The 23,761-nt window shown below is 41.1% G+C and overlaps 1 protein-coding gene across 2 annotated transcripts in view; it reads right to left on the bottom strand.

The window, feature by feature from the left end:
* The window catches only part of cadm1b (cell adhesion molecule 1b), a 138,779-nt gene that overhangs the window by 16,327 nt on the left and 98,691 nt on the right, over positions 1–23,761 (bottom strand). For both annotated transcript variants that reach the window (XM_035155181.2, XM_035155182.2), the window contains exons 3-8: positions 20,684–20,830; positions 15,015–15,167; positions 12,101–12,238; positions 7,011–7,169; positions 5,264–5,360; positions 4,399–4,571 (exon numbers count right to left, since the gene is read on the bottom strand). In XM_035155181.2, coding sequence (XP_035011072.1) covers positions 4,399–4,571; positions 5,264–5,360; positions 7,011–7,169; positions 12,101–12,238; positions 15,015–15,167; positions 20,684–20,830 — 867 coding nt within the window. The remainder of the gene's footprint in view (positions 1–4,398; positions 4,572–5,263; positions 5,361–7,010; positions 7,170–12,100; positions 12,239–15,014; positions 15,168–20,683; positions 20,831–23,761) is intronic.

Below are 23,761 nucleotides of genomic sequence, written 5' to 3'. Positions count from 1 at the left end.
AGACAAAATAATCTTGAGATTTAGTGCTGATAGTTGTTTCTCATTATGCTGCACATTTGTGAAAGTCATGCTCATGAGTCATGTCTGCTCACATTGTGTCAAAAACCCGGATAAACCCTAAATTTCCACTGGCTTGAGATTCTTTGACTTCTTGTCCTAGAAGATTTATGGGTCAAAAAGTCAACTGTGGCTGAACTGAGGTGGTAAAAGCTGCATTGTTCTCCTGCCAACAGGCAGTAAGTTTGAGTTATAGCAGCAGATCACCTTTTTGAGAGAGACAGGCCTCTGTCTGGCCAACTACTCTCCCGCAACCCACCAAACACTGGCCAGGGGGCACAATTCACCGCCTGCTGCAGACACACCCTTGCGGACAGCAGCATGACAAGACTCTTTCTCAGGCTTTTTTTCGACCAGCAACACATACTCACAACACATGCACCACAATGGGAGTTGATTTGTCGTGGATTTACATCGGCCTCACACCTGTCGGGGCTGTCGCACAGTGAAAGGTCATTCGTCTTTTTGAAAAAGAAGAGCCCTGAAGTAGACGGAGGCAGAGGGATGGACCGACGGAGAACTGATGGACAAATGGGCTACACTTTATCAATAACACTCACAAGAAAATAATAACTCTTTAAAATAATGAGTTTGTTGCATGCAGTTGGTTGAATAAACAGTATTTTTGCAGGTATGTGATGGCTTTAAAAGTCTGATTTAGTAGACACATATGAGAATAGGGTTTGCAGGAGTTAGTAGGGACAATGCATTAGTGGACGGTTTAGGTTGCGCTAAACAGGTTATCGTGCTAAGACCAATCTACGTTGCAGAAACACACAGGGATTAAGCCACTAACAGCAAACGTGATTAGTCTGGGACAACAAACCCTCATATGGACCACAACATGATTTTTTTCTGGCATTAAATCCTCCACAAAAGAGGTGTGGGAGTCGCAGACATAATTATACGCAGTTATGAACACCTTTTACCAAGCTCCTGTGTCTCATTACAGGGAACTGAAGTCATAGAGCTTCCAATCCTCCTGCACCAGAGAAACAGTGTTTGATGGAATCTGTTAAAATATGTGAATAGCACATTTGCTAATTGAAGGAGTCGTAGCCAAAGGCACAAACACTGATGATAAAGATACTGTAGGTTGCTTCCTTACGAGAGAACATTCGCTTCCTATTGCTTTTCAATCATTCATGCAAGTGTTATGATGCACAGGACACACATCATTCATGAGTTCTGAAATAACTAGAATATTATAATACTACTTTAAATATCTGCATTTGACACGACACACTCACACAATCAGGGGATTCATTCAAGGAGAGGGTGCGTTAAATCTCAGTTTCAGAGGAATCTTCGCACAACAGTTTAGTCATGAAAGCTTGAATAAGTCTGCCTTGAGTAAGCCATTTGCCGGGATGTGTCGTCCTTTTGTTTGGGAGCGATCATTACTGGGCCCATTGGGGACAAGCAGATGTCATCATCTGCCTGGCAGAGCGCGATGATGAATAACCATGGGGCGGCGGAGTCAGGAGACTCACAGGAAACCTATGTCACAGTCGCAAAGTCACACATGTGAACTACACAGATTCTTTCTCTGAACATCGACCAACGTACAGACCTGCTGAACATCAGACAGAGGGCTCAATGATGTGAGTGTGTGCTGGGAGACTTTTATTTTTTCAAGCAACTGAAAATACTTCAGCGATGAGAAAAAAAAACAGGGCCTGTCCGAATGCTGTGTACCTGAGAGATTTGGATTAGTGAGGCCCTGCTGTGTTTGAACAGTTTTTAAGACATTCGTAAAACACAGCATGGTTTCTCTTCCTGCATTTTCCACACATCAACAACACCTATCTACTAAACCAGTGAGGAGCCAGTGATGACATTTTTCATATTTCCAGGTGTAGAAATTCAGTCCCTGGTTATTTAAACATAATGCATCCACAACACTCCCAGTTCTTCTTCTGTGATTTCTCCTGACTATTACAGGGGTTTTTTGTCTCCTCTGCCCAAGACCTTGTCCTTCCATTAAAATGACTGCTTGCTGTATTTCTTTTCAAAATGCACTCCACCAAAACAACCAGAGTCCAAACAATATCACCAGTCTACAACCTGCAATCGGCTCTATCGCAAAAACCTCAATGAGCCTATTTTCAACAGCTGCTTACAACATTAAACATTTATTTTGGTTTTAACGTGAGTGCTAGTTCCAGTGACTAAATCTAACAACATCTAACAATCTGATTACTGTGTGATGGATAGTATATAATAACCCACCATTGAATGTTTTCACCGGAAACAGTGTGACAATGTTTGGAAAGGTGCACATTTCATTTGATTCACATTTAGCATGTTGTCTTTATTCTCTAAGCAGCATGACTCCTCACACCTGCCTGAAGCCATCAACGGATATACTACTCTGCCATAGCAGTGGGTTCTGGAAACATTATAAAAAGGTTTCCTGGAGAAATACTTTTGCTAAATAAATAAAACATTTTACAAGCTGAATCAATCCCCACAGACTGGATGATAGTCATAATAAGTTATTTCCCCCTCAACATATGACATCTTTAGTTGGGATACAAGATTGACTACACCAGGTTAAGATTTTTAATTAAATGCATCCATTCTGCTAACATGATAATTACACTGGAGAAGCAGGGAGTTTGTGCAGCAGAGTCACCTTTTCTCCTTGTTCCGTGTACGGTCTCTGGGAGACAATGTTCTCGGGACCCAGGCAGAAACAAATTGAAACTTGGGAGCGAAATACAAAACGTTCTTCTAAACAGCAGGGAGCAGGCGCTCGGCGGAGAGAAAGCTGAACTCACCAACAATGGCTGCACCTGCAGCACATTTGTTTCCCCCTCATCCTCATTCACCCCTGCCAGCCACCCAAAATAGGGAATTAAGGTCCGAGGAGTGTGTACTTCATTGACGTCATGTTTCATGATTTGTGAATGATGAAGTCGTCCTCGTTCTCAAAACTTCAGACAGTTGCCTCCTGCTGTTCACGCTTGAGTGCAAAGATGGCTGGTGCACCTTTAAACAGTTGAGTTGTTTGCAAAGACGTTGAAACTATATTCAGATATTGTGCGATGGCAGTGGAGTGAATTCAGTGGCGGTGGAAACAGTAACTGCATTTACTTGTATTAGTAATTTATTTGATGTATTTTGGATTTTTTAATATCAATTGTTGTGATGTGGAATGTGGAATGTGATGTGGAAAAAAGAAAATATTAAAACTGCTATGCGTGTACCACGAGTGACATTCATGTAAAGGTAAAATGAAAAGGTGGCCTCACTGAAGGGCAGCTGACACCAAGGGGATCAAACCATCCACGACATTTCCAGTCTAGTCCTGGGAGAGATCGTCCTATTATTGTCCTTTACTGGTTGGCTGCAGAACACATTGAAATTCCACCCACTTCAATGTGAGTCAACAGCACCAGAGCCCATCTCTTTATCATAGAAAGTAAAGGTGAATAGTCATATCCAGGAGTCAAGTCCTAGTCTACTCTTCATGATTTGGGTTGAATTCATTTGGATTTAATGGAATACACTGTGTGTGAGAATGTGATGAAGCCTAATCCTGGTCTAAGCTGGCAGTGTCCTCCTCCTCTGTTCAACTGCCCCGAGCTTAGCCCCAAAAAAGGATGTAATTACGGTTCCAAGGTCAGTAGAAATATTTAGATATATTTTGAGCAGGCGGATAACAAACTGTAAACAGTGCATGAGAGTGATGCTGTAGTCTGAAAGAGCAATAGTGAAATGGATACATAAATGTAGAAGGAAAATGATTTTTAAAAATATCAGTCTTAGAATGAATCTATTGAAGGGGGAAATAGAAACGTTGTACACCAGCTCATACAGCCCACTTAACGTCAGCAGTGGTTAAGTATGAGACAATACAGACTCTTCCAACTGATCCATTCTCTACTCCAACATTTTAAATATAAATCTACCAGGAAAAATCTCACTTCCTGGGTTTCGAACACACTAGTCCAAAGTCAACAGCCACTTTATCCTTTGCTTTCCACACTGTACGGTTCAAACTCATCATCCTGCATTAACAGCACAGCTGCGGTTCAAATCTTCAACATAAATTGGGAGCACTGTGGATTTGTCATCTGCAGCCACCTTCTGTGATTAAGCCCCCTGTTCCTCTCACTAATGGCTTAGATCCATATATGTTTGAAATGTGAATCTGTTTATTGCACAAATGCTGCAGTAAATCCGTATCGGTGCAATACAATCCTCCGACTGCCAAAGCTGCAGTTGGCAGTTAAGTCTATAAATCTCAGTATATCAGCAATACGGGCTGAATTCCGGTGTAATAAGAGTGATGGAGGCATTTAAACGTGGAGTGCAATGAAAGGTAATACCTACCATATACATAGAGGATGTAGTCGTCGTAGGCCTCGCCCACCGTGTTGGACGCTACGCAGCGATAGGTGCCGTTGTAGGACTTGTTGAGGTTCTCGATGTAGAGATCGGAGCCGGTGACCACGGCGTGAGACGGCACATCCTCCTCCACCCGGAGCCAGTTGATCTGATGGGGGCTGGAGAGAACAAATACCACACGTGCATCACTCAGGAGCTGTCTATCCACACTAGAAATCTGAAATAAAGGTCAAATCTAAGATGGTCTGAGGAGGGGCCACTGACAGGGCCTGTCTAATGATGTCCTTCATACAGCGTGCTAACAACTGTTAACATTTAAATGGTATAATGAAATGTGAAGGTGAAGGGGGATGTGGCAAATGGTAAATGGACTGCAGTTAGATTGAGCTTTTCTAGTCTTAATAACCACTCAAAGCGCTTTCTACTACAAGTCACATTCACACTGACATATGGCCATTCTATATTCTGGGATTTTTCTGTCACACACTGAACCCAAACTTCGCCCTGTTGGAACAGCCATCAGGGGCAATTTAGGTGCTTCAGCAGCTCACACACAGTAAAAGTACTTTAAAGTACTTGTACAAGTAGTTTACGATGTACTTAATAGAAAAATACAAGACTCATAATCTACTTATGGCAGAAATAGATTTTATTCCCATTAAAGTTGGACAAATAGGCTGAATTCTGTTCAATGGAAGTGGATTACCCCAAAAACTCATACTATTTGTACAAGTATAGTTTAAGATACATGAATTGCAAAAATCCGACATAAGTGGACGAGCCACTCCACCTGCTGATATACAATATGAAATGATGTATCAGTACATGTAGTTTATCGGTGAACACTCACTGTGGTTTTCCCCCTGCGATACACGTCAAGTCTAGATTGTCACCTTCTCTGGTTAAACCCTCAGGATATGTCACCACAATCTTCACTTCTGGTTTATCTGAAAGGAAAAGAAGGTGAGTAGTGACAGAGATCCAGTGTCAAAAGTCATGACAAGACCACACATTTTTTATTTTTCCATCATCTGCAGCTAAAAGAAAAAGGTGAAATGATCGTGGGCTCTGAGGTGAAGCGCCGAGAGAAACAGACGTCTTAATGAAACGATTATGCTGTGTGTTCAGTCGACTTTCAGTGAGTCTACATTCAGCAAAATGATTTTTTCCTCTTATCAATGCTCACCAAAGATTACCAAAATGTCAAGCGATTCCAGTCAAGCTCTCTCTTTTTCCTTGAAAGGTCAAACTAAACAGTTGTCTACCTGAAAAAAAATGTATATTCTACCCAGAATACAAAAGGGTACCATAACCTTTCTTTGATGTTTAACAGTGTAAGGTAGCTGGTGTTACCTCTTCAATCAATGCACCATTTAAAGAACACCTAAACATCATCTGACACCGGAGTAAAAGTTTTCACTCCCCTGCGGGGACTGTATCTTACGGGCTGCTGGGAGATTAGAATGACGGGACTGTATGATCCATAGAGAACAGTGTCAGACAGCATAACAACCTATAGCACATCGATGATCCAATACAAAGTGTGTGCACCAGACACACTTTATCAGAAAGAGTAGATTCTCCAAGTTTTTAGTTGTTCTTCATCTGTTTGTGGCAGTTTTTCCTCTTTAAGGTAGTTTATTATAATTGTTCTTTTCTTGTTGGCCATTCTATCTTCAAGCCCCTTTTCCACTGGTCAAACTAACATTTGGATTGTATCTGTAATGGGAATGGATACAATCGGCTTTCACAGCCCGGACTTTGAAGTGGACACAGGTTTTATTCCAGCTCCGATCGGCAGTGATGGAAACCTGACACCTGGGTGAACACGCTAATTTGGCAAGACAGCGAGGTGAGAGATCGCGATTCATGATGTGTTTGGGAGGAAACAGCAGTGAGGCTAAGTTCTCCACTGGCAATGGCAAAGTAGTCAATCAACCTTTTTGTGTCTCGTTTCGGGTCATTTTGTTTATCTTTGTAGTTGTGTCTTTGTGGTCATTTTACAATGTCTGTAGTCGTTTTGAACATCAATTGTAGTTACAGTATTTTAAGTCTCTTTTTTTTTGTCTTTTTGCATCTTGCCCAATTCAGTTCACTTCTCTGTTTGGTTATGTTTCGTCTCTTTGAAGTTGTTTTGAGTCTCTTTGTAGTTTGTGTCTCTTTATAGTTCCAATATTTGATTGATTTCCCCACAAGAGAAGTTTAAAGTCATTTCAAACAGAGGCTCTGACCTGGTGCCCAGTGGGACCTTGAGGAAAGCCATCCAGGCTACATTTATGGAACGTATGAAAAATGTGAATGTGAATGTTTTGTTTTGTTTTGAGTAATATTTACATATTCACAGATTATTGTTGGCATATTAAACCAAAAATTAGAGTGTATGCATCTGCTTGCAATAGAAAGTCATTTAAGTCCAACTTGGTGCCCCCTAGACTCTGAGTTGAGTAAATATCTGAATTTTATGCACCTTTGATTGATGAGACGTGTCTCTTTAGACCCATGATATCAATAAATGCCACAGACCCATCAGAGAGTAGTTAAGCTCCCCAGACAAGAAACAATCTCTGGTGCCGTAAAAACAGTTTTAGGTCACTCACATAGCACTTCCAAGTGTCTTTGAGCCAGGAGGTCCTTCACAGCTGGGTGGTCAATGATGCAGTCCACTGGTACTCCATCATCCTCTTTGGTGACAGAAATTTTTACCCGGCTGCTGACGGTAAACATCCTGTCATACGTCTCCTCAACTGTTGTCTCACCTAGAAAAGTCATCACAAGCGCGAGATGGGAAAAAGGTTAATGGCTAAACCGCTCAAAAACAAATCTGAAATCCTGCAGCCGCCTCAGCCGGCAGTGACCGCGATGAGCAAACAGTCGTAGCTATTAGGAGCACATTACCTGTCAAACTGCGGTGCTTTCAAATTGCATTTACATTTAATTCATGACTCGGTGGTGTGGTGCCCAAATGAGACTTTGGAGGATTCAGGTGAGCCAGAGGCCTCCGGATGTGATGAGAGCGGTGAGGAGCGGCTGGGTCATATACTGTAAGCCTGATAATGAATGCCTGTGCAGCTTGAGGGCTGAGCATTGTTGGGGCCAACCCTGCAGTAATCCGCTGCCCACTAGGCCCTAGGCTGTCAGAGGGGCATTCATTTAGAGAGTATTACAATGCCACAGGGGCATGGCATTAGCCGCAGTGCTGTGTGTGATGGTTTACTCGCACTTAATGAAGTGAGGAAATAATTACAGCCCCACTCTGACCCGCAGCACACTTCCATTTCAGCCTTGTCGCAGGGGAGCCCGGCTGGACTCAGGGCAAAACACTGTTGTTCCACAGTTGATGATCACCGGTACACACATATGTGGCCTCTTGATGGATATTAACCCCACGTAACACACACCCACCCACTCATCCACCCACCCAAGAGCTGCCTACATAAAATTTAAAGTACTGGGATCAGTGAGTGGTCAATGCGCTTGAGGGCATTAAATTTGACCACTCTGCCAAGTGCGGTGAGAGAACAGGCTGTTTGCGAAGCACAGCAACTGTTAGAGAAGAGTGAGTAAGTAATAACAGCAACATAATGATAATAACAGCGGGAATAAAAGGCGCGACTGTGATGAGAAAACAGAAATAAAGGACTTTTTGTTTTAGAAACTGTGATCATCTTTGTTCTTTCTTACAGACTCAGCCAGATGGCAAACAGTTCATTTATTAACATGTGAACACATTAAAACCCACAATGAGTAAACACATTACAAGATGTAGAACAACGAATGTACTCAAGTTATGAAAATGTATATCTAATGTATGAAAAGAAGCTATGAAAATAAACACTTTTTTACTGTCACATTTACATAAATGTGTTCTTCAATAGCAAAAGAACAACATCATTTCATATGAGGAGCTCTTTTGACAGCATGGAATCACTAAGACCAAACATATAATACGTCACATTCGTGAGGTTGACGAGGACGTTTCCATGGACTGAGTGAAGTCGAGTACGAGTTTACGAGGGTTGCGGTGATCAGTCATCAGCCCCTCGTCCAATCACAGTGCTAACGGCTCAGATCTAAACGCCTCCTCAAATAGGAAATTCAGTCTTTGGAACTTCAAAGTGACATAACTTAATTATAATCTCAATATTAACATCTTTATTTTCCAACATATATTACACCTGAGATGATTAATCATTTAGCAAAAATATTTGGATAATCTGTAATTTTCAAGCAAAAGTAGAGGAAATAATGTCAAATATTTACAGATTTTAGCAAGACGATCTAAACCTATGACGATATATAAACTGTGGAAGTGGAAGGGACATTTTTTCTCAGTACCTCTACAGACCGCTGAGAGTTTGAGGGTTCTGCACCACAATGTAGAACTGCAGTCTTCTGGATAGATACTTCAGATGTCGAACCTTGAATCTGTTGGACCCAGACTCTCAGTTTGCGGTCAGGTAACCACTCATGACTTCCACATCTGCTCCAGTTGTTCTTTCAGCCCCTGGTACTTCTCAATCTTCTCGTGCTCTTCCTTCCTGATGTTTACTGTCAGCTGGATTTCCTCATCTATCAAAGCCGCCGTCATCTGCTCCTTGTCAACCACCACTGTGTCTGGTTGGTTTGCCAGCAGCTTCATTCCATTGGTTTTACTGATGTTGAAACCAGCTGCCTCTTGGTCAGTGTGGATGTTCAGCTGATCCATAATGTGTTATAGTAGCATATCATCAACTCAGTATCCAGAGTGTGTCCATATTGTATAAAATTGTGCACTCATATGATCTGCCACGACTGCACTTCACTTGATGGAAACTTTGCAGAAAATAATTGTATAACTGCAGGTTTCAACAGACAGTGTCTTCAGTGCAATGTCAATGAGATGTATAATGGCCCCATTCTATCTCATGCTGCCTTGTCTGCAATGTCCCCAGATGTCGTGCCTCTCATTTGGCCTCTGCACCACGCAAAGTACCAAAGGGACAAGCCAAACACATCTCAAGGTCAGGGAAATAGCACTGCTCCCACTCGTCCCAGTGCTGTCACGAAAAAAAAAAAATGCAATCCCCTAATTTAATTTCTAGTATTAATTATTTTTGGTTCTGATTGTTCTCGGGAAAGGAATTTTAATATGAAAAACGTCTCAAAGTTGTGCGCAATGGTTTGAAGATCGGACTCGTGTAGACGGAGCCATTATCATTGTACAGGCCAACCGACGCTTGTCAATTATCAGTGTCATCCAAACTCGAGACGGGGAAAACAACTGTGGATCAGGTCGTGCAAGGACTTCAATCTGAATGCAGAGGAGATTTGAGTGTTGCAGCAGAGATGTCAAATCAAACGCTCTTGTGAGCATCAACCACCGATCAATCCCAGCGCAATCAAGCATAGCCTCTTCTCAGGGTGACATTTTCTTTCAGTCGGTTTCTTGTGCCTGCCATCGCTCTCTGCAGAGCCGCAACTGATCAAGCCACTGCACTGGCATTACCATTAATAAAGTATGCTATAATTAAGATCATATGAATGCCAAAATCGCACTGGATCAATAAGGAGTAGTACTAGTGCTATTATACAAGTGAATTTTAATTATGTGTTTCGTATGTGATTACAAACTTGAATATTATGCTGTCATTTTGAAAACAGAGCACCGCTTGGAAGAAGTTGCTAAATAATTTACTAATGTTTGAAGCGGAGTTAGAAGCCATTCATTCCTTGAGTGAAACTTTTTCTTTTAAGTTGCCAGGTTTGGGGAAGATCTTCACGAATTAAAGACGAGCGAGTCATGCTGGAGTAGTTTTTTTTTTTTTCACAACCTGGCAACCCAAAAGAAAAAGTTTTCAGTTGATCTATACAGCCTTAGATTTAGAAACTATTAATTACAGCTTCTAAACCGTATTAAAAAATATATAGATAAAAGTTCACTTATTTATTTAAATCTTTCTTTTTGATACTTTTATCTGCTAATCAGGGATACTATTGATTACATTGATGCATTAATTTAATATATTAAATTTTTTTCTGATTACTCTCTTCACATTACTCAATTCACACATATGTGTAATGGGCAACACATCAACTGCAAACTCAACCGATGCTTTACATATCTTCAACAATTTTCCTTGCATCAATTTATTTGTGTCCTACAACATTCAATTTTAAACTTTGTTTTCCACCAAATCAAAACATTTCTTTCTTTTAGCGTTTTGTTAAATGCAAGGTCTTCTAACTGCTCAAAATTCTGATTAAATATCATGCATAACATTTCACGTAATCACATACAAATGTTAAAAACACATCGTTTAAATGCAGCTGTCCGATGGAACAAATCTCCTCCTGTATTTAGCAGCAGTAGCAGCTGAGCTCTGGGCTCCGCTACATTTAAATAATATTGCAGCTGTCATTTATGCTAATGAGCATTTCGCCACCTTGTGTGTTGAGTCTCTCTCAAGCCAGAGCCCATCAGTCCTGCGCCTGCCAGCATGATAAATGGTTGCGAGACCAATTCGGCCAATTTTAAAAGTGTGTTTAAATTAGCCAGCAAATTCCTTTCTTGGCATCGCAGCTGTCTTGCCCACACGCAGACGTGAGACAAACATGATCACAGAGATTCTACAAAACCAGCGCGATGTGTGCTTTTTAAATCTCAGTACGTGCACGAGCTAATGAATTGTTGAGCGTGTCCATAATGAGTAGTGATTTGTGCTTCCGGGGGCACAGGAGGACGTGACTCCCTGGCTCTCCTTATGCGTCCACTGCCACTATGGATTAGCCCCACTCAGCATGTCAGACATGGCATTTCGCTGATCCAACCGTTCTGTTGTCCCTCCCTCCCCTTCACAACACTCCACAACTCATAAACAGAAATTGACTTCAACTCCTGTAGGGAACACTGGAGGCACAGATGGCATTTAGCTTCCGATTCGCTCTTGTCTAAATATTTCATCTCTCAACAAGCCAAATGAATCCACTCCATTCTAATACATATATAATTTGACAACAGGCCTACAGATAGCCACTCTGTGTAAATACGATATGACTAAAATGAATATCCTCCCCTTGCTGTACAATAAGGCCATAATGAATAATTGATGACCCCTAATCATAACTGAGAGGTAATAAGGTTTTTCACCAGCCCAGATTATAAACCTCTCTCTGCCTGCAGCTGGCCAAAGGCCCTGAAATGAGTAAAATGTGCAAAGTTCACATTCACCATGTGTACATACAACACATTTAGGTTTGTCTAGGCTTAAAAACACAGTCCGTCAGCAGTCAAGGTGCAACAGAGCTAAAATATTTAATCTAAACCAAATGGCTGATATGGAAATTGCATCATGAAAATGGCTTAAAGTCAAATGTTTTGTAAAATTTATAACATATATAACATGAGCCTGGCTCTGAATGCATATTTGATTATTACATACTGTAGGGATAAGGGGATTTTACACACAGGTAAAAAAAATAAAATAAAAGTAAATAAAGAAACCACTCTCCTCCACCAGCCGTATATGCCAAGTTTGATCATCTTCCAATACAAGTCAGTTAACATAATCAGTAGAATACACGTTAATGTTTTTCCAACAGAACCACATTTTGCTCACAGAGGAAGTGCCTCCAGAGACCAGGGTTCCTAGAGAAGTGGACAGGCCTGGACATTGTAAAGCAAACTGCGGGAGGCTGTTATTCTACTGACCTGTCAGTTCTTCCTCCCCTTTCATCCATCTGATGGAGGCAGCTGGCTTACTGCCCATGGCTGTGCAGGTGAGCTCCGTCTCATTCCCCTCGCTGACCACATCCTCGCGGCTCTCAATGATTGGGTTGCCTGGCGGGACTGACCCACAGAGACAGAAAGACACACCAGCACCGCAATATTAATACATAAAATTGGGATAACACTTAATAATAATAAGGGCACTTAATGCATGGATGCCTGTTCCTCACCATTAAGGAATTAAGTCATTAGACACTTAATAGATCATCAATTAATCACAATTAATTTTTACATTAATACATGTCAGAAAAAAGCTAAAAGGAAAGGACATTTCAGATCATTGCGTTCGAACAGCTTCTCTGAAAACAGAAAACCGTGCCTGTTTATACTGAATCTACATTAAGTCATCGTTTGCAAATTAATATCACAACATGACTTCAACTGTGTAACTTGTCAATGTAATTGGTAAAATAACAGTAAAGTAATGAGTACTTCCCGTGTCCTATTAACACGCAGTAAATGATTTAGTGTGAGTCTGTGGCCCTTGTCTTTGCTTTAACACATCTGTCCATTCCCCCCCTCACTTGTCAACAGCCACCTGCTGGATGTTACTGAGGCTAATGTTGGGGAATTAAACCTGTATCTTGTAACTGAGACATAAACAAGGACGGCTCACGCAGTAACGTGGAGATGCTTAATGATTTGATAAAAAAACAAAAACAACTTCAGGGTCATTTCTCTTCTGCTCTCAGAGCTGAAGTGGATTCTAGCTTATTTGGTGGCAGAGATGAACGTATGAACTGACTGTGAGTTATGCTAAAGGATAGTGTAAGTGGATACAGGGATGCCTTGAGTTAAATGCTAATCAGCCTGTTAACATGATATCATGCTGATGTTAAAGAGCAACACTTAAACATGCCCCCTTTCACATTCATATGTATATGCACATGTAATAAATCTGATTCTGCCATATTTCTGTCAGTTGCATGCTCCCTTTGGAGGTATGGGTTCGTAAAAAGAAATTGAAATGCTGACCTAATGGTGCTAGATGAAAAGTCAGGTGATTACTTTAAGCTTGTTTTCCTCTTTTGCACCTTGTTATTGCTCCATTTTTGGTCTCTACCAACACATTAGAAATATTTCTTTTTTTGCGAAATACCCTCTGTTCACTAGCTAGTACATTTTCACACCTATAGTTCATCTATCCATCTATAGCGCTCTTTGGATGAGTTTCTAAACATGGAGCCTTTTGCTTGGTTCAGTTTCTTTTCACGTAGAGAAGCGAATCAAAATGCATCAAAACAAACCACGTGAGAAGGTTCATTCTGCTCATTGGTCAGATGTCTGGAGCAGGAACAAAGTAAATATATGAGGAAGGTCTCAAGTTATCGTTGGTTGATTGGAATGGATCATTCTACCCCAGAATGCAAATTTCACCTGGCTAGAGGAGCAATTTGGCTGAAGCTTGCAGAATACATCTGATAGTTGGTCTGGATGGAGGTCAGATCCCGTTCCCACCACAAGTGAACTGCTCCAGAGTTTGTTTGAGATTGGGCTGATACCACCCCCGCACCCCCTCTAAAGGGTCTTTGTGCAATTGTTTTGGTCCAAACTCAAGTGTGATTACTGTGTTCACACCTGCACAAACGAATCGCACCAAGGGGGAAAATGAACCAAACTGAAATTGTACTGGACTGAAAAGTGCAGGTGTGAAAACACCCTGACGGTGTTGTCTGCTGTTTGGAGCTGAGCAGGTAAAGTACACTGCCTTTCAGAGCTTTTTCTCTGAAAATTGCTGCTTGCTTCAGTCGCTGTGAGACCAACACAGTTTACACACCGAGCCGTTAAACAATCAGCTGAAACTCACTAAAAAAGCTCTGTACAGCCGAGTGGAGTTTCACACTGGAGTGCCAATTCTCTGTAAGATCATTCCCTTTGTCACCATCAAATTATTTTCACTTGTCGTTTTTAGTAAAAATGTTGGTTCAAGAGGAAAGGTCGAAAATCTTAAAATATGAATCCTCTAGGGACATCTGTACAAAATGTGATCCTTTAAACAGTTGTTGAAATATTTTAGTTTGGACCAAATTGATGGACGAACAGATATATACACATATACTCACATAATAACTTCTTATAAATAAGCCGAATGAATTTATAATGTATCTACTCAATCATATATTAAATCATCATGACTCATGCATCAATAAAGCATTACTTAAGGATGTGTTTCTTACCCTCATTGTGACGTTTTATTGAAAGTTATTTGTCAATTATGTGTGATTACAACAAGAAATCTACACATACTGTAGGAGGGCTCAGTTCCCCCTTGTCCCCTTTAGCATTAGCGCCACAGCAAACTTGCTTAGCTCCAGTTACATGAATGCAAAAAGTCAGTGGGGTGTTTATTTCAAGGACTCTTCAATGCAACCCATGGTTCAGAAATACTGCAGCTAGGTCTCCATTGTACAACTAGAGTAATTACTTTAAAGTGCTTTTAATTCCTTTCAATCCCCCAGGATGTCTGCATGTATAATAAAGCTTAACTAGAGTAATTTCGCTGCAAAGCATCAAAGTGTGCCACAGCTGACTCTCAATAGGGAATCGTTTGGAGCAGCCAAGTCAACATTCACCGGGATTCACAGAGTCAACACAGCTGCCAAAAGCAGCGCGGTCTGAGCCATCAGTTTCAGCATCTGCTCCTTTTCGTTATGCTGTTGAGCACCGCGAGGGCCTAATTGGCTGACATTTTGTTTCAGTTGCTAAAGATAACAGGATCAAAGATTACTATTATTTCATATCCATATCTATAATGGAGCAGGAATACAATAAGAGTGTGTGAGGAGGGGTGTGATCCGTGCGCGAGGCTCCCGCGTGCACCCCCACATGCACCTACCCAGGACAGTGATGTCTGCGTAGGCTTCCTGAGGAGGATCCGTGTAGAGCTGGCACACGTAGCGTCCCTCATCGGAGAGTGACACATTGGACAGAGACACCCGCAGTTCGTTGTCAGAGAAATTCACCAGCTGGAACCGGCTGTCCTTCAGAGCTGTGGGGATACATGTGAGACAGAGACAGTGTGGATACAGAGTGCAGGGACACAAACGTGAGACAAGGAGTGAGAGAGCGAAGAGGGAATGTGGTGGGGTGGGTGGGAATGGGAAGTGGAGAGGGGTGAGAATGAGAGAGGAGATGGAAGAAGACAAAGGAGTCGCGAGGAGAAAATGAGACAGTGGGAGAGCGAGGTGTGTGAGTGTGTGTGTGTGTGGGGGGGTGCTGCCCTTTTGTGGGCTTTCTCCTTAATTGAGTAAAAGAAAAGTGAGTTTGAATATGATTCATAGTTGATTTATAAAGTAGCTTTACAGTCCAGGGAGCAGCGGCAGAGACAGGAAAGTATGAAGAGTGCTCATGAGGACTCCTAACAAGCTAGGAACTCTTAAAATGGGCTGCTGCTGGTCATGGATGGATGCGTCAAACTCACATATTCCAGAAAGAGGAGAGGCATTCAAACATACATAATGAATTAAATCACAGTGGCGAGGTAGAGCGGGTTGGATGCCTGAAACTCTAAATCAAAAGCAGCCAGGAATCTCTATACTAATGCCCGTATAGATTGGCTGAATTTTCTTTTAATGTTGTCAAACTAGGTTAGCCGTCTTTCTCGGAGTCTTCACTCTCCCCTTTCATTTGGCCCACTCTCATCCCCGAGCACTCTTTTACATAAACAGCTTTGGTTGACTTGATTGGGAGTCCTTTTGATGTTTTGACCTGCCTTCTTTATCAAGCCCTCTCTGCATCTGTCGAGCTAATGAACTCCATTCAGCCCCTATTTACAGCACGGGAGTTTGTTATTCACGTCAGGATTCACGCTGAACGCCATGATCATTACCAAAGGTCTCGGGGCAGCGTCAACATGAAACCCCCCCCCCCCTCCGATATAATTTGAGTGCAACTTTGGAAGTCGCTCCTCAAAGGGAAACAATGACACTGATCCGCTTTGAGAGTCAAAGCACCTGCGAAGGAGGGAAACCCTCCACTTCTGCGACACTGAATGAAGTTTACACTTTTCCCACCGGGCTGACTGCTTTACATGAAGGCTGCACAGTATCTAGTATTTAATAAATATTTGATAGAATACATATTAGTAATTATTTTGGCATATTTTCACCTAAATATATCTACAACATCTTCGCAATATTTTTTGGGATTGATGATCTGTTCTATTAAAAAGTAAAACAAGCCCATGACAGTTTCCTCAAGAAATCACATTTAATTGATGCAATCGAAATGAATTCCCCATATTCTTACAGACAAAAAAGATATTGAGGAAAATTAATGTTTATATAAGGTTATCGATTATGGATCAGTAAACCTGTTCTTGGTTAATTGTATTTTGGTGAAGAAACTGATTAATATTAAATATTTTCCATTTCTTTTGTGTCTCTCGCTCTAAAGGTCACATGAACAAATACATTTTTCAGTATTTTAATTAACCTATATGTCATAATCAGTATTTTTAGTGAGAAATAACTGTTTATTTAGTCACGTGACACTTCATAATATCATTTCCTGCTAACGTAGTGGGTTGGGCAGCTATACAATGAGGTCAGACCAAATATAAATCTCCATGAAGCTGAAGGGAGACTCTTTTTTATTCGATTTTTCTTATACACAACACAACATTGAGCAATAAGTAATGATGCAATGCTAGGTAGGTAGCTGAGTTTTGAAGCCCATACAAAAAAAGAAATGAACAAACCTAACAAAATAAAGGTAATAGGTTAATAAGTAATCACTACAAATGACCTCTTTCACAAGTTTACACTATTTTCATATTGTTGCTATATTGTTTTACTGGTCTTTCTAAAAAAAAATAATCGATCAGAAAGCTGCAGCTCATTCAAAATGCTGCTGCTTGAGTCCTCACTAAAACCAAGAACAGCTCATTTCACTGCAGTTGTGAGATCTGCACACTGGCTCCCTGTCTGTCAAAGAACTGACTTCAAACTCCCTCTGTCGGTTTATAAAGCACTGAATAGTTTAGAACCAAAACTTATTTCTGATCTCCTGCTACGTTATGAACCATCCAGGCCCCTCAGGTCGTCTGGAACAGGTCTGCTTTCTGTCCCCAGAGTCAAAACTAAACAAGCAGAAGCAGCGTTCAGCTTCTATGCTCCACATATATGGAGCCAGCTCCCGGAGATCTGCAGGTCCACTGCAACTCTTAGTTCTAGAATAATCAATAATGAAGACTTTCCAGGACCTTTTGTTAAAAATCGAATAATTACTCATTTCTTACACTGCACTGTTATTACTCTCAGATTTCTTAATTTATTTATGTATTATATTATTCTCTATGAAACTCCTTTTAATTCTTTTTTGTATTGTCTTATGTTGCTTTTACAGTTTGTCATGAAGCCTTTTATATTTTAAGAACTTTGAATTGCCTTGTTGTTGAAATATGCTACACAAATAAACTTGCCTTGCCTTGAAACATGGTTTTCCGGTGCTCTACAACAACAGCGGTTAAGTATTTGATGCAAAAAGGAGAGACGTCTTTTGGAGGCATATTACTTTAAGCATTAAACCTTTGTAACACAAAGTCAGACAATTCCCGAGGCAAGATGCAGTGAATAAATAATGGTCTGATATTGCATCACCATCCACAGAGGTCCACCTTCGCTGATAAAAGCTCATTTTTCCCATTTCAGATGACAACTCTGCCAAATTGCATGTCATTTCGCATATATCTAGCAGAATAAATGGCTCATCCCAACCAGACTCGCTCAGCCTCTATACCTATGACATAATTCATCTTTATTTGCTGCAATAGAAATTTGTTTATTGGGCCGTCAGTGGTACTGTGAAGCTGCTATCATTCTGATATTTGTGTGCGTGGTCTGCGGCGGCTGCTGCTGCTTCGCCGGTAGCTGCTGTTCTTGTAGCGTCCAGCGTATCACTATGTCACTGCTGTTTGCTTCCTTGTACACAAAGAGCTGCTACTGTGTCGAGCGGCCCCGTTGACAGGTAACAATGGCAGCGGCTGAAGGGGGGTCCCCGCAGAACCGGCAGTCCTTTAGGAACAGAGCCTGGAATAGAGCTGCCATGGGGTTCACTAGACCCCATTACAAGGAGCACAGACATTAGACAGCAGCAGCAGCCCAATAACAATTCGGCCTCCTGTCAGAAATCAGACATATATTGAGATCTAATTGAAGATAAACTAAAACATTTGTGTTTGGAAATGGACAAAGGCGCTGTATTGACTAAGGCCGAGAAAATGAAATGTTTAAAGGTCCACACGGAGCAGCTCAATAAAGAGCGAGAAGGACACGGTTGTTTTTTAACTCATGGAAAGATTTTTTAACAGTACAGAGCTAATATTGATTGGTACTGGGGTGCAAGAGCTAATTATTCACTGTAGCTTTTCCAAACCGAAACACCCGCAATCTCGATCTACTCCTCCGTGCCTGAGTAAATACTTTCAAGATGCAGAGCACAACGTGACCTATGCTTTACATCAATCCATTTTCCTCTGCCATATTCTCAGGCAGCTCGGGGTATTTTATACAAATATGGCGAAGATGTGTACTCAAACTCCCCTGGTGCTCCTCGCGAGTGAGAAAATGAAACGCACGTCTCACTACCTCGACTTGTGAAATAACAGCTGGGATGCAATATAGACTGAAATAAAGGGTGTTTCTCATTCACCTTGAATCTTGGCGGAGATCCCAGATACAAATAGGTAAAAAAATACAGAGACAAAAACTTGGTTTAAAGTAGAAGTATCCCATATGCTCATGCATAATCATAATGTTCAATATTATCCTAATCTAAGAGATTATCGCTAAAATCGAACAGTGACAAGGACACACAAGTATTCCCATCGTGGTAGCACTGTGAATTATCTCATATTAATCTCGCCGTGTTCTGAGCTTAATGACTTGTGCAAAAGACTCAAAGAGTCAAGGGCAGATGGAATCACGTTTACCCGCAGACTCTAACCCGAAGCTCGAGCTGATCTAACAGGGATATCCGATACGTTGGCTTTAATGTTGAAAGAAAAAAATAGAATAGAAAAAAAAAACTGTTTTAGCAGCACGTCTTGTGTCACACATTGTAACACAACTGCAGTGAAATATGCACAAAGTTTAGACTCAGAGATTATTCAACTACAGATTGGATCTTGAGATTTCATTGCCAATTTATTATTTTGTCTGCCGATCAATTACTTGTTTGGTGTGGTGAAAAATACCTATTCCAACATTGCAGAGCCCAAACTGTCTTGTTTTGTCGACAAACCCGTCAGAAATCCTGAGATAAGCAAAAGCAGCAATTTGAGCAGCTGGCGCCATCTTTGTATTTTTAGTTCCCCTCCACTCCAAAAAAAGACGTGTGTGCAGAGTTTGAGACTAGGAGGCTGTTGTCATGTTCATCTGCTGAAAGGAAACGTTTCTCTGTGCTCACCTGAAGTCTCAGTTTAAGACGTGTGGTTCTACACGTGGCTTCAATTCCCTGACATTACATCTGGTTTGGAGACAATAGTGGTCAATTATGTGACTAACGAGTTTGATGTGGAAATATCTCTGGTGCTCATGCACACTGAGAATGGACCTTTCAGTGTTTGGTAGTTAAATATAACAAAGAGCATTTGCATATTCATAGATTTTAATAATAACAACTATAATAACTTTATTTTTATAGCAGTTTTGAAAACTAACTTTTCAAAGGGCTTCATGAAGAAAGACAAATAAATGAAAGCAGGAGACAAGGGAGAAGGAATATACTGTATGTAGTCTAAGAATTTTTTTAAAGAAGAAAAAACTGGGTCAAACTAATTCTTTTTCTAAAGTTTTGTATGTCAGGATTAGATTTTGTAAGATAGTTGTAGGTAGTTTTTATGTTGACCAGTTAATCCATTATTCGACTAGTTGTTTAATCCCCATTGTGTTTACATAAGTCATGTAAGGGTCATGTATAGACATTACCTAAATAATTCTATCATGTTCCAGCAACAAAAGGTTTCGGTATCTGATAGTAAATAGTAAATATTATTGAATGATATATAATTAAGTGGAATGAATGCTTGCAGCATGTAGCTTTGGTTTTTGCTTATTCCAGATGTGGAGGATGGCCAATTATTTCTTACAGACTCCATTTACACCTGGCATTTAACTGTCAGATTCAGATTTTATCCCCCCATTTATGATCACTGTCCAGCTATAATCACATCCTCCTCCATCTTCTTTTCATCCGTACGCTTCATGTGCTTAGTGGCTAAAGGCTGGTAGATGCCTCGCCGCTGCCACCTAGGCCGTATGAAACAGTTGCGTGCGGTCATTAATTGCGTTCTTATGTGCATGGACAAAGCTTGTGTTCATTGAGCACAATGCGTCCCTGATCACCTTTGCATGAGGTTTGGCCGGTTGCATCACAATCTGTCATCAATAAATTGCGGGTGCAGTTACACCTGCACTTTCATGTGGTCAAGCTCTACCTGATTGCAATCCAATCACCCAAAACACATTGCAAGGTGTACATGGAAGATGAGGCGCGGGCACTTACGTCTAACGTCTCTGAAGTAGATGGTCTGCCTGTTGGGGTTGAGCAGCTGGATGACGGAGTCGTCGTTGACCATCACTCTGCAGCTGATGGTGGCCATCTCCCCCTCGATCACCGACACGTTGTCGGTTGCCAGGTTCTGACCTTCGACTTCACGACAAAGACAAAGAATACAGATGGCAGACTGACATTTCAAATGGGAGACAAGCATCCCTGTCTGTCTACAATCAAATATTTATATGTCTTACTGTGGGGACTGCGTGTCAACACATGCACAGTGTGAAGATATGTGACTAGGCCGTGTAGATTGTGTGTTTGCAGTCATGTCTAATCCTTTTAATATAAGAGCCATGTGCAATGTTTGTCACTATTGATCTCCCCCAGCTCAGAGTGGGCCCTGTGAGTCAGTGCCAGATGGGCTGTAAGCTCTGCTGCCCACAAAGGTAGAGAGAGGAGAGGGTAGGAATAAAAACAGAGAAAGCAAGAGTGTAAGAAAGTGGTGAGTAGTGGATATGGCAGAGGGGAGGAGGGGAGGCAGAGAGGGGGAGTTACAGAGAGAAGAGAGCAATGAGCCAGACTGGATGCTGTTTATGGTTAAGCTTTATCAGAGCCCTCCATCTGAGGTTCCATGTGACCAATGTGTGCTCAGTGGTTCTGTTCTGTATTTCCAGGAATAAAAGTCTAAGTCCCTCTCTGTACACTGGCATTGTTGCCACACACACACCCTGGACCTTGTCATCGTAACTTACACGCGACAGCAAACCCAACACAAAAAGCCTGGATTTGTTTCCCCCCCCCCCCTCTTCCACAAGAGAGAGGGAGAGAATCAAAAATCACCTTGTGCTATATTTATCTGTCAGGAGCCAAAAAAGCATAAGGAGAATGGAGAGCATGTTTTAAATGTCTTAGATTCACACCAGCGGAAGAACAACACTCTCAGCCTCAGACCCAAGAAAACATCAAAAGCACATTTGCATGCCCAAGTTGTCAGACACCTCGATTGCATTCTGACATTTACAAAGTGGAAGGAAGAAAAAAAAAAACACCTGCATTTTCAGATAGTGATAATTAGAATAGACAGCCAAACTAACATGATTCAAAATGAACTCGGTGAATGCGGCAAGAAATAAGAAATTAACCTCCTGTGGAGAAACGCTCCTCAGACCTGTCTGATGCAATGAACTACCCATTTCATTCCAATCTGCCGCCAGGCCTCAGGTTTAGGACAAAGGGAAGGTAAGTGGCAAAAACACACCGTCCATTAAATGTTTACAGTTAATTCATGGCTGAGTTTTAATGCAGTTTATATTTAATGATTGTCAACGTGAATAATTTAAATGTACAATGTGTTACTTTGACCTCTAGGAGTCTTTTAATCAAAGCAATAACAAAAGACCTAGTTTGATGACGTTGTGAGGCAGCGTGGGATCATGGGAGTTGTTGTCTTAACCACCTTTGCCAATGAAATTTTACTTGACGCCTAAATCGTGTTCGCGGACGAGGTGATTTGTTAAAGTTTTATTCAGGTTACTCAGAAAAGTGACCAATACAAACAATGGAAGGAAAAAACTGCTGACTGGCCAACTGGGTGTTTTTCCTTCATCATACTTTGTTTGCCCCGGAAGTTATAGCAGAGACAAACAATCGGGTAAAGCGGATTTGACGCAACTAAAATAAAATTGTGGATTTATTTGTGTTTGAACATTGTTGGAAACATTTTGGATGACGTAAGCACACAAGTCATAAAAATAACATAGTTCTTGTTGTTTTTACACATATTTTAAAATAATTGTTACATATTATATCTTTAATGTCTAATTGAGAAACAGGACACAGATATGAACCTAATTCAACTTTTTACCCCCAGTTTTTTCAAATGATGTGTCACTGTTGCAACGCCCAAATAGCAAAGTGGCTACCGCTATCAGCCTGGCTACTGTCCAAAGCCAGAGGCAAACATGAAAATCTCAATTTGAACCTGAAACCCAGTTCTCTGGATTATATTAAGAAGTGGGAACGTTTTGTTACCGACTGATTTAAGTGGGAATAAAGCCAATCAAGTGTCAGTTTTGAAGAACCTTCATGTCCCGGAGCTATTGCCATTGTCTGACTGGTACGACTTAGAGTTTTTATTCATGTTGACTTGTCAGATGCAAAAAAAGTAAAAGAGTTTTTATTCATGTTGACTTGTCAGATGCAAAAAAAGTAAAAGAGTAAAACAGGAGATTGTAAAGGTAAATGGGTGTTGATGTCAGCAGGATGTCTTCAGAGACAGCTCTTGCCAGATGAGAACACTGATACCAGATGAGACCCGAAAAACCTCCGAATAGATCCAATGCCAATGTTTTTCTGCAGGCGGTGAGGTAATGGTTGTGGAATGATTGTGGTTCTGGCAAATACACTGGATAAAGCAATAGTTCATCTAACCTTCAGAGGGATGCAAAGGTTAATGCCACAAGGCGACAGCCAGCAGCCAGCTAGCTTAGCTGAGATATTACCATTTACCTTTTTACCAGGAGTTATGCTATTTCTTCGCTGGTCTGTCCTTTTTTCTTTTCTTTTTTTGCATAAGTTATAATTAAAGAGCTGTACAGATGCTTGCATGTTTCGTTGCTTTTGGGCAAAGGTTGTTTCCACCTGCTTCCAATGTTTGTGCTAAGTTTAGCCGACTTGGTGCATATTTACCATAAAAGATATGAGACTAATATCAATTTTCTCATCTGAATCGCAAAGGGAAAGTGAATAAGCATAAATCCTAAAAACTGTCTAAATATTACTTTAAAGTAGGGTTCAGGTTAATGCTTCAGTTAATAAAAACTGAACATTAATTGCGGGTCTGTGACACAACAAGAACTCAGGTCATAAAAATCAGACTTGCGACATGCCCATTCCACACCCTTAATTTCCACTTTGCTACATATAGGGCACAATATTTCCTGCACTGGTATGAAACACTGGCACTGGACATAAATCTTGAAGTGCAGGGTCGTCCAATATGGATTTAATTCTGGGTTGGCTCCAATGGACTACTTTACTTCAAAATCAGTATATTACTATTGGGGGCTTGACAGGGAGAGATGA

The sequence above is a fragment of the Hippoglossus stenolepis genome, chromosome 4 (assembly GCF_022539355.2).
Source record: "Hippoglossus stenolepis isolate QCI-W04-F060 chromosome 4, HSTE1.2, whole genome shotgun sequence".
NCBI classification, from domain to species: domain Eukaryota; kingdom Metazoa; phylum Chordata; class Actinopteri; order Pleuronectiformes; family Pleuronectidae; genus Hippoglossus; species Hippoglossus stenolepis.
This window is presented reverse-complemented; position numbering and strand designations above follow the sequence as displayed.